Here is a 14,070-nt window from a genome sequence, read left to right on the forward strand (position 1 = left end):
CAGTTTATACAGGGACTGGCAGACGAGGCAGAGAAAGTAAGTGGTGTGAGGAAGAACACACTGGAAAGCCATCACCAACCAGACTCTGGCCAGTGGCACTCCAGGGAACTGAGAGGAAGAGAAGAAAGAACAAGCATGTGGAAAGGTAAGGAAGAGACAGCAAAGGGACAGAGGCAGATGTCCAAAAGGCCATACCTGTAAATTCAATTTCGATTCCCTCCCGGCTTTTCCTGCGCTCCTTGAACCTGTCTTGTCCATCACACCATTTGACCGTCTTTGTCTAAGTTTGCTCTGCTTTCTGGTCAACAAACAGCAGACGGAGGATATTTGTTTCCCCAGAGGTGAGAAAGAAGGCCGATAAATTTGAAAAACAAAAGAAAACAGGCAGGGATTACGGTAAAATTATAATTCATGTGAGAAACTCTAGTTTGTCTCAAAACGTGGTACTTCTTCTTGATTGAGGGCGCAGTTGAAGAAACGTCATCTCACTCTCATTATTAAGAAATAGAAACATTAAAGTTTTATTATTTGAATCTAAAGACGGCCTAAGGAAGAGCTATGAACAAAAAACAAACAAAAAAAACATGGGCATGAATTGTTTTTAGTTTTACATTTTATTAATCCCTTTGAGTTATTTTCCACGTTTAAAAATTTGTTTATTCTGCTGAATGTTTCTTTTTTAACCAAGTTGAAGCAAATGTTTGTAACTTCATAAAAAATGAACATTGTCAAGAATGTTAGACAACCGTTAAATAACATCATTTCATTACATAATGTTATGTTACATAAATATACATTTATATTTCAGTTTACACAATAATAACACACAGCCTTTGATTAATGCAAAGTTGTGGGGTTTGTATGATCATGCGCCAAAAACAGTTAACACTGAGTAAAAAGTCACTGTGCAATACAGGGAGAAGTGCTTGATTGTCATTGGTAATTGTGTAAAAGCCCTCTGAAAGTATTATTGAGTTCTTTGTAAAAAGCAATGGAAAAAGGCAGGTCCTGGAAGTGCTATAAAAAGTCCTTCAAAAGTCTTACAAGTGGATTAGGAGCTTGTGTTCCAGCTGCAGTGATAAAAAAAAAAATCACTGTCAAAGAGATGAGGATTTCATCTGAGGGACTGTCAATGTGGCTGTTAGCTCCGGATGGTAGTTTTCCTGTCTCTGTCTTTGTTCTGCAAAAGAGAAAAACAACATATTATCAAGAAATTCATATAGAAATCGATTTATCGACAAAATGGACAAAATTAAACAGGAAGTATTGGCCTTAATGCTGACATTGACACAATCCCGTCTGTCCTCAGTGTATTTATACACTGTGAATAAATGTCCTTGGCTGTGAAAGCTCAGTTTGTTGACACCTTTTTTTTTTCTTGGAGGCTGAGGAGGGGCCTCATGAGCTCACATTTTTTACAGCAGCCCGTGACGACACACTCCATTTATCTGTGGTATCAGAACCCAGAGGCTGCGATTTCCTGGCTGGTTCGGAGCCCTTCTCTATCAGGCCAGGAAAAATAACATCACATTTTCCCCGTTGGCCTGACCTGCTTAGTGCTCACCGCCCAGACCCTCCAACGCTGGCTTTCAAAGCAATGGTGAAGACATTTTAATGAACCAGGGTTTGAGAGATATGCGATGGATTGATTGAGGACAGAACTTCCAAAGATAAATCACAAGGCTCAAAACGGGCTGAGGAACAAATAAACCATATTTGTTTTCAACACTGAGTTAAGTCCTAAAAATCTCAAACAGTCAATCAATAAAGGCAAATATAATTTGGGAGAACCAATCAGTTTTCTAATCAAAGTATAAAGTAATTTGTTAGTTTAAATTTAAACTTAAAAACAATAAGGTGGAATTTTGATCTCTTTTAGAATTGTATTTTTGAAAAAAAAAAAATTAAAAAGTATGTTTGTTTGTTTTTCATGGCAATAACTTTGTTACCTTTGGCACTCGAGGCGCCTGAGGTGGGGTTCTCGCCCCTCGCTGTGCCCCTGTCCTCTCCTGACTTCTCTCTGCCCCCACCTCAGGCCCCCCTCTCATCAGCCCAACACCTGTTACACATTTCCTCCCAGACAGAGTGCAAGGTGTAGGTGTTTTGGAAAGGCTTTTTGACTGACATCAGCAAAGGTGTGTAGGTGTTTGGAAGGATATAGGGCAGTAATAAGAGAGTGAAATCATAGGATCTGGACGGGAATCAATCCTCCCACTGATGAAGGTGAGTAAACGGAGAAAGGAACTGCTTTTATTCAGCTGGAACAAGCACTGTTTTGCTTAGATTGAGACTCTACTCGGATCAGTTTATAGTTTTTATGAATTCCTATGCATTCTAGATACAGGAAACAGAAGGAAAATGAAGGTTTTGGCAAAAAGACAATCTATCACTTTATGTCTGAAACCTGCAAAAATCAGAGGGGTTTTCCCTTGGAGAAAATGTGAAACTTTATCGAAGACATGAGAAAATGAGTCTGTAAAGCTTCAAACGTTTTTGAATTTAAAGCAAAGGTCTTTTAGTTTGTGCTAAATGAGAGTGAATGCCTTGGTTTGGTGAAAAAAAATCATCCCTTAAAACAAAGTTTTACAACAATTTCTGGGCCAAGGTAAACATTTGATAAAAATCCCACACTACTAACTGAAAATGTAAAAAAAAAAGAAACGGTATTGTGTATTAACAGCAGTATACATTTATTGTTATCAACGTCTCTTGGATAAGCATCAAACGAACACAAAGAAAAGAGTAATTTATGATTTTCATTTTCCTAACTAGTCTGTGTAAAATCTGGGCCTCTGGGTGAACACAGAGCTGATATTCTGACCATGGTGAAAGTTTTTTTACACTAATTGGATAAAATGTAATAATTTTGCAAAGCACACCTGATCATCTGTCACAGCGCACTAGGGTATTGTGGCGCACAGATTAAAAACATTGATTTAAAAGAAGTTATCAGTGATAGAAACTCTAATATACAATGCTCTGTTACTGCAAAACTTGTTTCTGTCTGTTCAGAATCCCTGAGTGTAAACAGCAATGCACTGTTCTTAGGGGGATACTAGTGTGACGGCTTTATGAACTTTAAAGGGATGTGAAAGTTTTAAACCTCCAAAAGGAAAAATATTAATAAGAAGTCCTGTCTTCAAACTAAAGGTTTTCTTGTAATTATTGCTTGTTATTTCTTACATATGTCTGAGTACAAACAAGAGCCTATGAAGCAACATCTTAAGTGTGCTTCACTTTTTGGACACCAAAAACACTATTAGATTAAAACATGACTGCACTACAAAAATAGGCCACTTAAAAATGAGTCAAAAATTCTTACCCCATTGGCAGATGTTTTTTAAATGAGCAAAAAAAAAAATCTGCCAATGTGGCAAAAAAATGGTCCAACCAAGAATTTTCATTTTTAGAAAAATAATTTTAAGATGTGCTTTTTCAAACTTTTGCTATATTGGCAAACTTTTTTGATAGGATTATTTTTCTTGCAAGACAGAAAAAAAGAAAATTTTTCTGGTAAATAAAGGGTCTTTTTCCTTTTGTTAATATTACGTTTTTGCAGTGTGAGGAAGTGCCAAACAGCTGATTAAAGGACCATTTTACAGGCAGATCAAACTGTTTTTTGTTGTGTCCTGCACTAAGGATAAAGCTCAGTTTCACAACCTTGACCCCTCCAGAGACTAAAAAACTATTGGAAATCTACCAGACCGCATTCACAGTAGCTCTCTATGAAGATTGAGAGTGGTAGTCCATCTAAAATCAACTTACTTCATGTGCCTCTATGCCATTATGTGAACCCCAAAAAAAGCAAGTTCAAGGCCGAGCGGGGGAATTTGGAATTTGGCCAGAGAGCCTATTTTCTCCTGAAAGAAATTGCTAGAGTATGGGAAACTTTGTCTCATTTCAGCATTGCTGTTATTGTTCTTTTTTCCTGGGACACACACACACGGAGACACACAAAATAAAACAACAGCTGGAAGACGGCAGTGGAGCCGTGCTCTTTGGTTCGTAGGAAAGTGCTGTGGAAAATTGAAGGTATTTATCAGTGAAGGGAAAAGTAGTGGAGGTTTGAGAAAGGGGATACACGAAAAATTTCACTTAAAGCTCATGCGTTACAATTCGATGATTTCCCCAAATTACATGAAATTACAAGGGAATCACTTGGAAGCACTGTGCGAGCGCTTTGTGACTTCAGTGAAGCACAGCTGCTGCTGGTGAGGCTGGTTCACTGGTTTAGTCGAAACAGAGAGGACGGGGAGCTCTGAGGCAGGCCTGGCAGTCAAAACAACTTCTTAAAGACTAACAGGTCACAGTCGAATGACATCTCTGCTCTCTTTCCAAACACACACTCACAGACATACCACTAACTCCCCAAGGAGTGATTTGTCCAACACTAATGCAATTACCTGCTGATGTTTATTTTTGATTTTATAAGATATCACCACCCTGGAACATAATTGTTTAACCAGCAAATTTAAAAAAAAAATCAACGCTTTTTACCCAGCATCTTGTCAAATACCTTTTATTATAGCTTTTTGTCTATGCAAACTTTATGTTTTAGCTGTTTCCATTCAGCTGGTCCGTGGAAGACAAATATCTAATTTAGTCTGGCTGCATTCGAACAGGACTGACTGGATGGAAAAATTAATTCCGCTTTGGCATTGGTCTGCAATCTTATAAGGAGATTGGTATTTAACCATTAAATAAAAAAGGGTCATATCCTTTAGCCTATTGAATAAAAATATTTAAGTCTGTGTTGGTCCCTGGAGCGGCTTATATAAGCTGTAATTAGCCTCATAAATGACCCTCAATTAAAAAAAAATAACACATTGAACATTTATGCTGAACTACCCAACACACTGAATAGCTCCAGTCTGCTGGTGTGCAGCTTGGAAACAGCTCCGCATTTGTGGTTATGTGGCGTCAATCTTGATTGTTTCTGGGGAAAAAAAAACCTTTTATTTTAATTTTTCTTTTTCCAACCATCCAACCACGTTGGATTTTAAAGATACTCTGTAACAACTACACAATCTTTTCTTGATTTTGATAAAACTTCATAGTGCTACCTTTGACTTGAGATGGTAAGATAGTCACCTTGGCCATTAAATTCAGCTTGAGAAACGGTATAATTAAAACACTCAGCCGCTGCTTTTGTCCTCACTGGGTTGCACACTGACCGGCTCAGTTGTCTGTAGTTATTTTTTAATTTGCTTTGTGAGCACTCTTCTTTCCCTGAAGACTATATGACAACAGACTGATAGCTCTGCTAATAGATTTTGTTAGTTATCTGACCCGGCTTCTTTTGTTGGTTTTAAATTAGGGCCTAACAGCTTCCATCTGTGCAGAAACGAAACAGACAGGTTAATGCTTAATTGCACACAGTCATACACAAAACCAGGCTCTTACACTTAACTTGGGGGAGAAGGTTTTCTTTTTTTTTTAAAACTGCCCACATAAAGAAGGTACCCTCAATGCATCCCAGCAGTATATTTTAAAATAATAGGAGGTGAAGCTTGGGAACTTCAAATCAACTTAAGTTTAATTTGGCACCAAGGATAATTTGCTTTTCATATACTAGTCTTAAAAATTGTTCTTTAACCCTGCTTCTATAAAAAAAAAATCAAAAACCGCATTAGCGTGCTCCTTTGTGCGCTCTGTCCCACGGACCATTTGGTCTTCATACGGAAGCAAAGCGTCGCTTCAGTAAAACTCAAACCAACTTCTCCAGACTGGAAGAGAAATAGTTTGATTTTCCCACAAGTCCCCTTTCTCTTCACCTTCTTTCTGCACACTATCAGTTCAAAAAGTCTTGAAGACAGCACTTTTCATAATGTATGTGGCTAGAAGCAAAGAACTTCTGTCTGGTTAAAAAGATGAGAAGAAAATGCACAAAATACTGTTTTTCATAAAAGGCTCTATGTGGTGGATTGTGCACAAGTGCGTGGCAGCATGTGTGTGTATGGGTCACTTGTGTGGCTGCAAGTGTAAGCAGGAGGGCGTTTCACAGAGAGTGGTTTCCAGGCCCCTTTAACATGACCATCAAAGCCCAGCGTCAATGTGTTTCTAATAGCAGTCGCTGAATTAAACACTGGCTGTTCAGCCTCAGCAGAGGATAAATCATTTACAGAACAATTAGCTCATTTGTTGCTCTGCTCTGTTCTGCCAATGACTTCCAGACACAGAAACCCAGTCTGTGCGTGTGTTTGTGTCTGTGTGTTTGGACAGACACACAAGACACAAATATATCCCCATTGGATTTGTCATTCACAATCTTCTCAATGAAGAAAATTTGCAAACATTTCTTATTTGTCATTTTTTACATTAGTAGTCATGGTTGACATTCATTCATATGTCATGTGTTATCACATAAGTTTACACAAATGGGCGAAGATTTGGAAAAATTACTCAAATAATAAAAAAAAAAACTATTAATAAAAAAGTTTAACAAGTACATAAAAAAGAACTGCTTACATTTATTAGAAGCAGTTTTATCGTTGATGTCAATATAGACAACCTTCTAAAAGTTTAAGAAACTACAAAAATAATAATAATCCCATAGAAAAAAAGCCTGTGTTCTTTCACAAAAGAATTCAATTTAACAGAAACAACATTTTTACTGCAGCTTTGTCATTCAAATCTAGCTTTGATGGTTTAATTCTTTTTTTTATTTCAGACACAAAACTTCTACTCTCCAGAAAATGGTCACATTGGAAAAACTGAACTTGTAAAGCTAAATATGAGAAAACCCTCCCAAAGATGAAAAATATTGTAAAGAACACTTTATTTTTATTCTTCATTGAGTAAATCGGGTTTTCTTCTTCGGACCTGAAAAAATAATAAGTGACCATCTTGGGAAAAGCTGTAAAACTCAGCAGACTGCTGCAACCTGAAGTAGACACATTAGCACATTTGAAAATGTTATGCACTGAATAAACACCAATTCAACAATTTGGAGCAGCTCTGCTTTCAAACCTTTGAGCAAAAAGGTCAAGTGAGCAAAAAGTGCTCAAATGAGCCACATAGCAAACAAGGATTGAGGGGCACATTTCTCTGAAAATCTGGCATTATTGAATCGTATTCTCTAAAACAATCCAAAAACAGTTTGATCTACAATCTTAAAATGGAAGAAAAATTATTTAACAGGTTTTTATGGGATTTTATTGACACGTTACTTAATCATGGTGTGAAATGAGTTTGTTGGGAGAAAGATTTATGTGTGTAAACAACACAAACACAAGTATTGTATTTTTGAAAGAGATTTTTTCCAGAAATGCATTTTTTAAAAATACTGAATAACAGAAATGATGTCAAAAGACAAGAGAATTTGTTTAAACTCAAGGAAATAGTCCACAGAAAAGCAACAATGAGAAGTTTTAAAATCTGTTTTACATTCACTTTCACTGACGGCCCACTCCTAAATAAAGACAATGAAAAACAGAAAAGCATGATTACTTATAATATCCATTTCAATCTCCCTGAAGCCTGAACTTAAAGACACACGGATAATGAAATCACATCAGTATTCACCTCACAGTTCCTCTGAATATGGAACATGCAACAGTTAGCCCTGTGCACAGTGGTCATTAGTACCACGACTGTTTGTTTTGCAACAGTTATACTGCAGTCACACATAATAAGAGGAAATGATTGTACTCTTTTCTCACTCTCACCTTCTCTTGCATTAGAAATGAGTGTAACTGAGGCGGCTGGTCTAAGCAGACCTGACAGCTGTGATGAACCTCAGTGACCATAAAAAACATACAAAAGAGAGAACTCAGGACATAGACTGTGATTTTCCTCCACACTCGTTGCGTCTCTGTAATCACCAGCACTCACTCTGCCCTTCAGCCCACTCAAACCCACTGCGGAGAGCTTCCAATAAAAATAAAACACTCTCAGGTGCTGCCAATCACAGATCTCTGGTATTCAACCCCTAAAACATTTTGAAAGGTTGAAACATCCACTTTGTTCTGAGACTCCACATTTTTACAGAAATAACAGCTGAATTTAGGTGATGCTGGAGCGATGCACATTTATCAAAATAACCCAAGGACATAAAAATCAACAACAGTTTGCTACAGTAGCAAAATATTTATTTTGACATGATTAATTTGCATATTCTTGCTACCATAACTATGGTGCAGACGGGTAAAAAAAATGCAGTCATAAACCTTTTCTAATTAAACTTAAAGTTTTTTGTTATTAGAATGGATATTACTGATATGATTGCTTCACCGACCAAAACACTTTAGCTTCATTTTTGTGTGCTTAAAACATGTGTTATTGTCTGGTTTAATGCACAGAAACAGCAGATGTCGTTTGTGTTGTGTTTGTGTAAGCCAGGTGCATTTTCACCTGCTTTTCTTTGGCAGTTTTTTTTTTCTGTATAGCAGGCACACTGCCCTCAGTTTCTAAGTTTGGTTTCTGATTTTCATTTTTTAAAAACAAATATCCAATATTTAATGGAATAAACTGACAGAGGGGTTTTTCCTCCAATTGTGCTTTCACTTTATCAAATACGCAATAATTTTAGTTAAACCATTCTGCCTCCCATAATATAATTGTGAAATACACGTCATATGTTGTCTTCTACTTTTGCAGGTGTAATTAACCCCTTGATGCCTGAATTAATTTCCAGGTATGAAATAAAAATCACTTGTGTTTTTGCTCTCATGTAGATGCAAATTTAAGGTAATTTTGAAGTGGCTTGGTGCATACCAGTGTTGAGAAAAAAACTTACTTGTAACACAGGAGTCATGGACTGCATTTTGATTTTGACAAAGAAACATGGTGAGTTAAGGGATTTATTGCATTTAGAAGTAACCTGAACAACACTGTTCATTGGCTTATTGGTGGGTGAATACTTGGCATAGTGCACATAAATCTTAAGTCAGAAAGGGGACACAAGTCATCCTGCTAATGAAAACCCGTGTGTCAGCCAGAAACACAAGCCTTTGTCAAAGTCTAAGCTTTTGAATTGTCTGACAAGAGTTTTTTTTTTTTTTTTGAACCATTACTGCACAGCGTGCATTTACAGGTCAGTCATGCATCTGCAAAGATGGGTTGACAGCAGTAGATAGTATTACATGGCCCCACGTGACAGCTCTGACCTTCACTAGCCTGATCGATTTGCACCAAGCCAGTGGGGGTTGCAAGTTAACCAGGAAAAGAGTAAAAAGAAAGAGATGCTGGGGAAGAGGGGGGAGGGGGGGGGTTGTGGATAAATATGAAAGACTTGGGGAAGACAGTCAGAAGAAGAAAAATAGAAGACAGAAGGGTGAGAATGACACAGGTCTCAGGCTAATTATCTCTCAGCTGAGGACGTCTGGGTTTAGACACTGAGGACATCTAGGCTTTCACTTGCAAAGGTTCATTGTGGAGACACAGGGTGGGGAGAGGAGACTCGCTGAGAGTCAAGTTATCCCTCAGCTAAAGGGACGGAGGAGGGTATTAGCTTTCACACACTGCTGGGGTAACGGGGGAGTCTGCCAGATGTCAGCTCCCTACCCATAAATCCTACTAAATGGGCAGCAGCTTTGGTTATAGAGGGAGAAATAAGAGGAAGTCAGCTCTCTATCATCTTCTGCGGTGTTTGTCAAAATCTGAGCCGGGCTCATAAATATTTGCTTTCACTCAGCTGATGGTAATTCTTCACTCGCTGTTATTTCTCATCAGACCAATGACTTTCTTATGCGAGATTGTTCTTGATTACATCAGTTTCCTGGATCGTATCAATCAAATGTGAGCAGACAGCTCACACTTAGTCAAGTTATGTTTGCGCTAAAGTGCAGGTCACCTAAATGAGGAAGGCAATGAGGAATTACAAAATTAAAGGGTCAGATTCAGTCAGTTACTAGTGTATGATATAAATCTTAGCTTTCTGGCCATCTTACACATTTTTTAAGCTGTCACATTCTGACTCATATCAAATCCCTCAGAATATCATACCCACAAAGGGATTATGAGCTTGCAGTCATTTCTTTCCTGGCGTAAACACCCCTAACATGCACATTTTATCTTAGATCATGTTTTTTAAGAAATTAAAAAAGGTTTTTTATTCTTATGCTTCCCTAAAAAAATTCAACTTTTTTACATGAAATGTCACTACGCCTAGAAACCTTTACTTTTGAGTAAAATTTACCCCTAAGACTGAAAAAACTGTTGATAGGTGTTTTAAAATCTCTATTAGCCAAACTTTACATGCACTGTCACTGATCTCAGGTCAGCTGGCCCTTAGCACAATAGTAGTACAGTAAAGTTTATTTTATTAAGGATAAGTGTGGTAAATAAACTATCATATATGTGTGTAGTGTACAAAGTATCCTAACTGAATACTTCTATAGATTAAATTGGAACATTTTAAATTTACAATACATAGATAGTGGATGAAAAGTAAACTTCAACTATACGGCCACACTTTTAGTATAAATGAAACATACTTACAGTTGCAGTATTACTATTGATGCACTATATTGGTACTGTCATATACAAATGTCAGTTGCATGTTTTGTCGTTTGCCAGTGCCAGTCACTCTTGTATTTTTTTTTTGTTTCCTTTTGTCAAACGTGAAATCTCATTGGAATTATAAACATAAAAAAACATATACTTTGTAATACACTTAAATAGACCACTTTTTGCAAAAGGGGTAGCATTAAACCCATCCAGATCTCCATGCAGCTGGGATGACCAACTTTTTAATCTTTTATTTTTTTTTAATTCTGTAAATTTTCACAATTCACTTAAGTTGAAAGCTATAGCACAAAATGTATTAATAGCTTCTAGCTTTTTTGAGTTCATAATGAAATTTTGTCACAAGAGCTTTAATGATCTCATGTCCAACTTTCCTAATTTTCTGTTTATCTAACATTTGTCAGACTCATTTGTTTTTTGCTCACCATTCTCCTCTGGTTGCTCAGGCAGAAGGTGCAGATGTGCTTGGGCTGAGTTGATTGGTCAGATCCTCGGGTGGGGGAGGAGCTGACATGGAAAAATGGGGGCGATGGCGCGTGGCAAGGCTGTCCATCATGAAGCCCTTCACCCAGAAGCAACACGTTTCCCAGATGGCTGATGTAGCTGCTGGCCAAGCGTAGTGTCTCGATCTTCGACAACTTCCTGAAAGCATCAGAAATGTGTGGAACAACAAAAAACTTTTTAGACCAGGAACATCAGAAACAGGGAAATTGTTGCCTTGACAGACAAAAATGGCAGAAGTTAAAGAGATGTAAGTGTGAAAAAGGTGCATCAGTCAAAGTACCTGTCTGCAGGCTCAGTGGGGATGAGAGTGCGCAGCGCTGTGAAGGCTGTGTTCACAGAATTGGTGCGATCTCTCTCCCGGGCATTGGCGGCGGTCCTCTGGCGGACCTCCACATGAGGTGATGATCCAGGGGTGCCCAGCCTCCCCACCATGGCCCCCAGACCTCCACCCCCTCCAGCCACACACATTTTTCTCTTTCTGTTCACCTTGATGTGGAAGGACGTTGGGGACGACGAGGAAGACAAGCGAAACGCAGAGGAGTTGGTGGTTCGCTCCTCAGAGCCAGAGCCTTCGCTGCCATTCTCCTCATCGTCTTCGGAGAGGAGAGCGATGTCGCCGTATAGGAAGCGGCCTGCAGGAGGCGCTGTGCGTAGCATGGCGTATGTCATCTTTAGAGCTGTGGATTTCAATGAGTCCTCTGGAGAAGCCTCAAAGGCAAGGTGCAAGCTGTAGGAGACAATGATGCTCGACAGCGACTGGGGTTGGCTAAAAGTGTGCACCACTTTGTTCACCAGGTCTACCTGAGATTTACCTGGTCCCAGGGATTATTCTTCTTTTCCTAACAATGAAGCATATGTGAAATGGTCCCAAAGTGCAGGTCAAAGAGCTCCACCTCAGTTCTGCTGTCAGGTAAATGGAGATTCCTGGTTCTCGTTGATTTGAACAGAAAAAAAGCTTCAAATCCCAAAAGATCCCCGTCTCTTGCAGTTATTCCTTTTGAATTAAAAAAAATCTTATTGTGGCATTTTAAAGTCAAAACTTGCCTTTACTTTGCTACATTAAACCTTCACCCTTCTAGTTTGTTTTTTTAATATTTGTCATTTATGAAAGCCAAACTAGCAAAAACTGCTCTGTTGCAACAGCATCATGATCTCTTGCTTTCTATTGGTCTCCTGCTCGTGCTGCTTTTTTTCCGCCTCTTTGCTCCACGTGTGTCTGCAGTCTGAGTGTTTCAGTCTGTCTCTGATCTTATAGCCAGTGGGAGGTCCAGGGGACTGCTTGGCTCCTCCCTTTGAGCTGCGAGTCCCTCGGCTGCTGTCTAAAAGCAGACCAGAAAGACCGGAGGCAAGAGGCAAACCATCGGCTGGAGTTTGTTTTGGCTTCATGCTGATGCGTACCAAGGGAAATCCATCATTCTTGCATCAACCCAGGAGCCATCTGCAACTCACTATGCAGCCGACATGAACACAGTTAAAAAAAAAAGATAAAAATATGTCTTCTGAAAGGGTTAATACACAGTTAAACTATAAACAAACAAATGTATCCTTGTAGCTTTCTTTTGTTTGTTTTCACAAACAAATGCTCTCTGCATTTGTGCAGGACGGCAGCCCAGGGGGTGGTGCAGTCATGGAGCCAGAAGCTGGAGGATCAGGCCGATCTTGTGAATGAAAGCTGGAACAGGATTTATTTAGTCATGGCCAAACTTTTTTTTTTTTTTATCTACTCAAGCCTTGACACCAGAAAGTAGTTTATCCTCAAGGGATTTAGATGTTTTAGGGTGGAGTATTTGGATAATGGAAGCAAAATTCATAGATTTTCAGTCTGTGCTTTCCACTCCCTAACCATCTGTCTACCTTTAGATAGGACAAGTGAATGACACAAGAGTCACAAAGCTGAGGATAAGACATAAGAAAACAGCAGAGGTAGACAGAAAAAAATCCTAATCTTTATATTTATAGCAAGACATAATGGAAATAAACTTTAATTGTTTTTACCACCTAACCTCCTGGGATTTTATTAGCCATGACCGAGCAACTGAACACTGTACATTTTTCTTCAGACTCTAAGTTCACGGTGGTTGCAAACCGATGTAAAACTCAGCTAAGAAGTCCATAACCCTCAGTGGTACCTTACTGAAAACTTTAAACCCCACTGCCATTGTTGGCATGCTTCTTTTGTGTAGATTGGCAACAGTAACCTGCTGCTGAAAACTAACTGCACAATGAATAATTCGACAGTTACACAATGTTATAGTCAACATTCATCACTCTCAATTTCTCTGTCTTTTTTTTCCCTTTGCGTCCACTTATCCCCCCCTCCTCCTCTTTGCCTATCTCTGCTCTGCAATCATCTGCGCTGTTTATGCTGTGGTAGTGAGCGAATGAACAGAGGCCAGCCGTGGTTTCAGTGATTGATTTGAGAAGGAGAGAGCTTGAAACTGCAAGGAAAGGAAAGGAGAAAAGGTTTAGATGGAGTTCAAACATTTGTCTATTAACGAAAACTGGGGCAAAGATGTGGGTCCATTTTCCTCAAACGAAATGTTTTAATAATAGTTTAGAAATTAAAATAATAAAAAACACCATACCCTGATTAATTCTACATTAGCAACCCAATTAAGCACATGTCGTAGCTACAAACACTAATAATGATTGTAATATATTTCTACAGAAACATTATTTTACATAAATCATTTTTACTTGCAGTTAATGCTACAGTGTTTCATATACTGCATAGTCAAAATGAACATTAGTGAATTAGTAGGCCTATTAGCTAAAAATACCTGTATTGCTCACAAGTAACTTTTTTAATCTTTAACACAGAGTTGGTCAAATAAATTAGCAATTTAACAAGAATTTAACAAGAATTTAAGAAGAATAGTGTTTCTTTGGGAACCTTTATGACATTAAGCTTACACCATAGCTCCTAACAGTGGTCGGTTGTTCAAATACGTATTTAAAGCAACATGATCTATAACTTCCTTATAGAAAGTCAAGAACAGAAACAGAGCAGTTATCTGTTGCTACTAATAAAGGTGTGACAAGGTGTGTACTTCTTTGAGCTAAGAACCAATATTAGCTGGTTGGTCTTTATCCAAGGAA

General features: G+C 38.4%; 1 protein-coding gene across 1 annotated transcript; it reads right to left on the bottom strand.

Annotated features, from left to right (window-relative positions):
- Positions 1 to 634: 634 nt before the first annotated feature.
- Positions 635 to 12,216, bottom strand: scx (scleraxis bHLH transcription factor). Its single transcript, XM_004077782.4, has 3 exons — positions 11,252 to 12,216; positions 10,893 to 11,109; positions 635 to 1,180 (listed from the first exon to the last, which is right to left on the bottom strand). The coding sequence occupies exons 1-3, from the start codon at positions 11,638 to 11,640 to the stop codon at positions 1,142 to 1,144; spliced, it is 645 nt and encodes a 214-aa protein (XP_004077830.1). The 5' UTR covers positions 11,641 to 12,216; the 3' UTR covers positions 635 to 1,141.
- Positions 12,217 to 14,070: the final 1,854 nt, after the last annotated feature.

This window comes from Oryzias latipes, chromosome 16 (assembly GCF_002234675.1).
Source record: "Oryzias latipes chromosome 16, ASM223467v1".
Taxonomy (NCBI): domain Eukaryota; kingdom Metazoa; phylum Chordata; class Actinopteri; order Beloniformes; family Adrianichthyidae; genus Oryzias; species Oryzias latipes.

Excerpts from the sequence above, each read along its gene's own strand:
- scx (XM_004077782.4), bottom strand. The coding sequence starts at position 11,640 with ATGACATACGCCATGCTACGCACAGCGCCTCCTGCAGGCCGCTTCCTA. Across the intron at positions 11,110-11,251 it reads CCCACTGAGCCTGCAGACAG|GAAGTTGTCGAAGATCGAGA; the intron begins GTACTTTGACTG and ends TGATGCTTTCAG. Across the intron at positions 1,181-10,892 it reads TGAGCAACCAGAGGAGAATG|AACAAAGACAGAGACAGGAA; the intron begins GTGAGCAAAAAA and ends TCTCTTTTGCAG.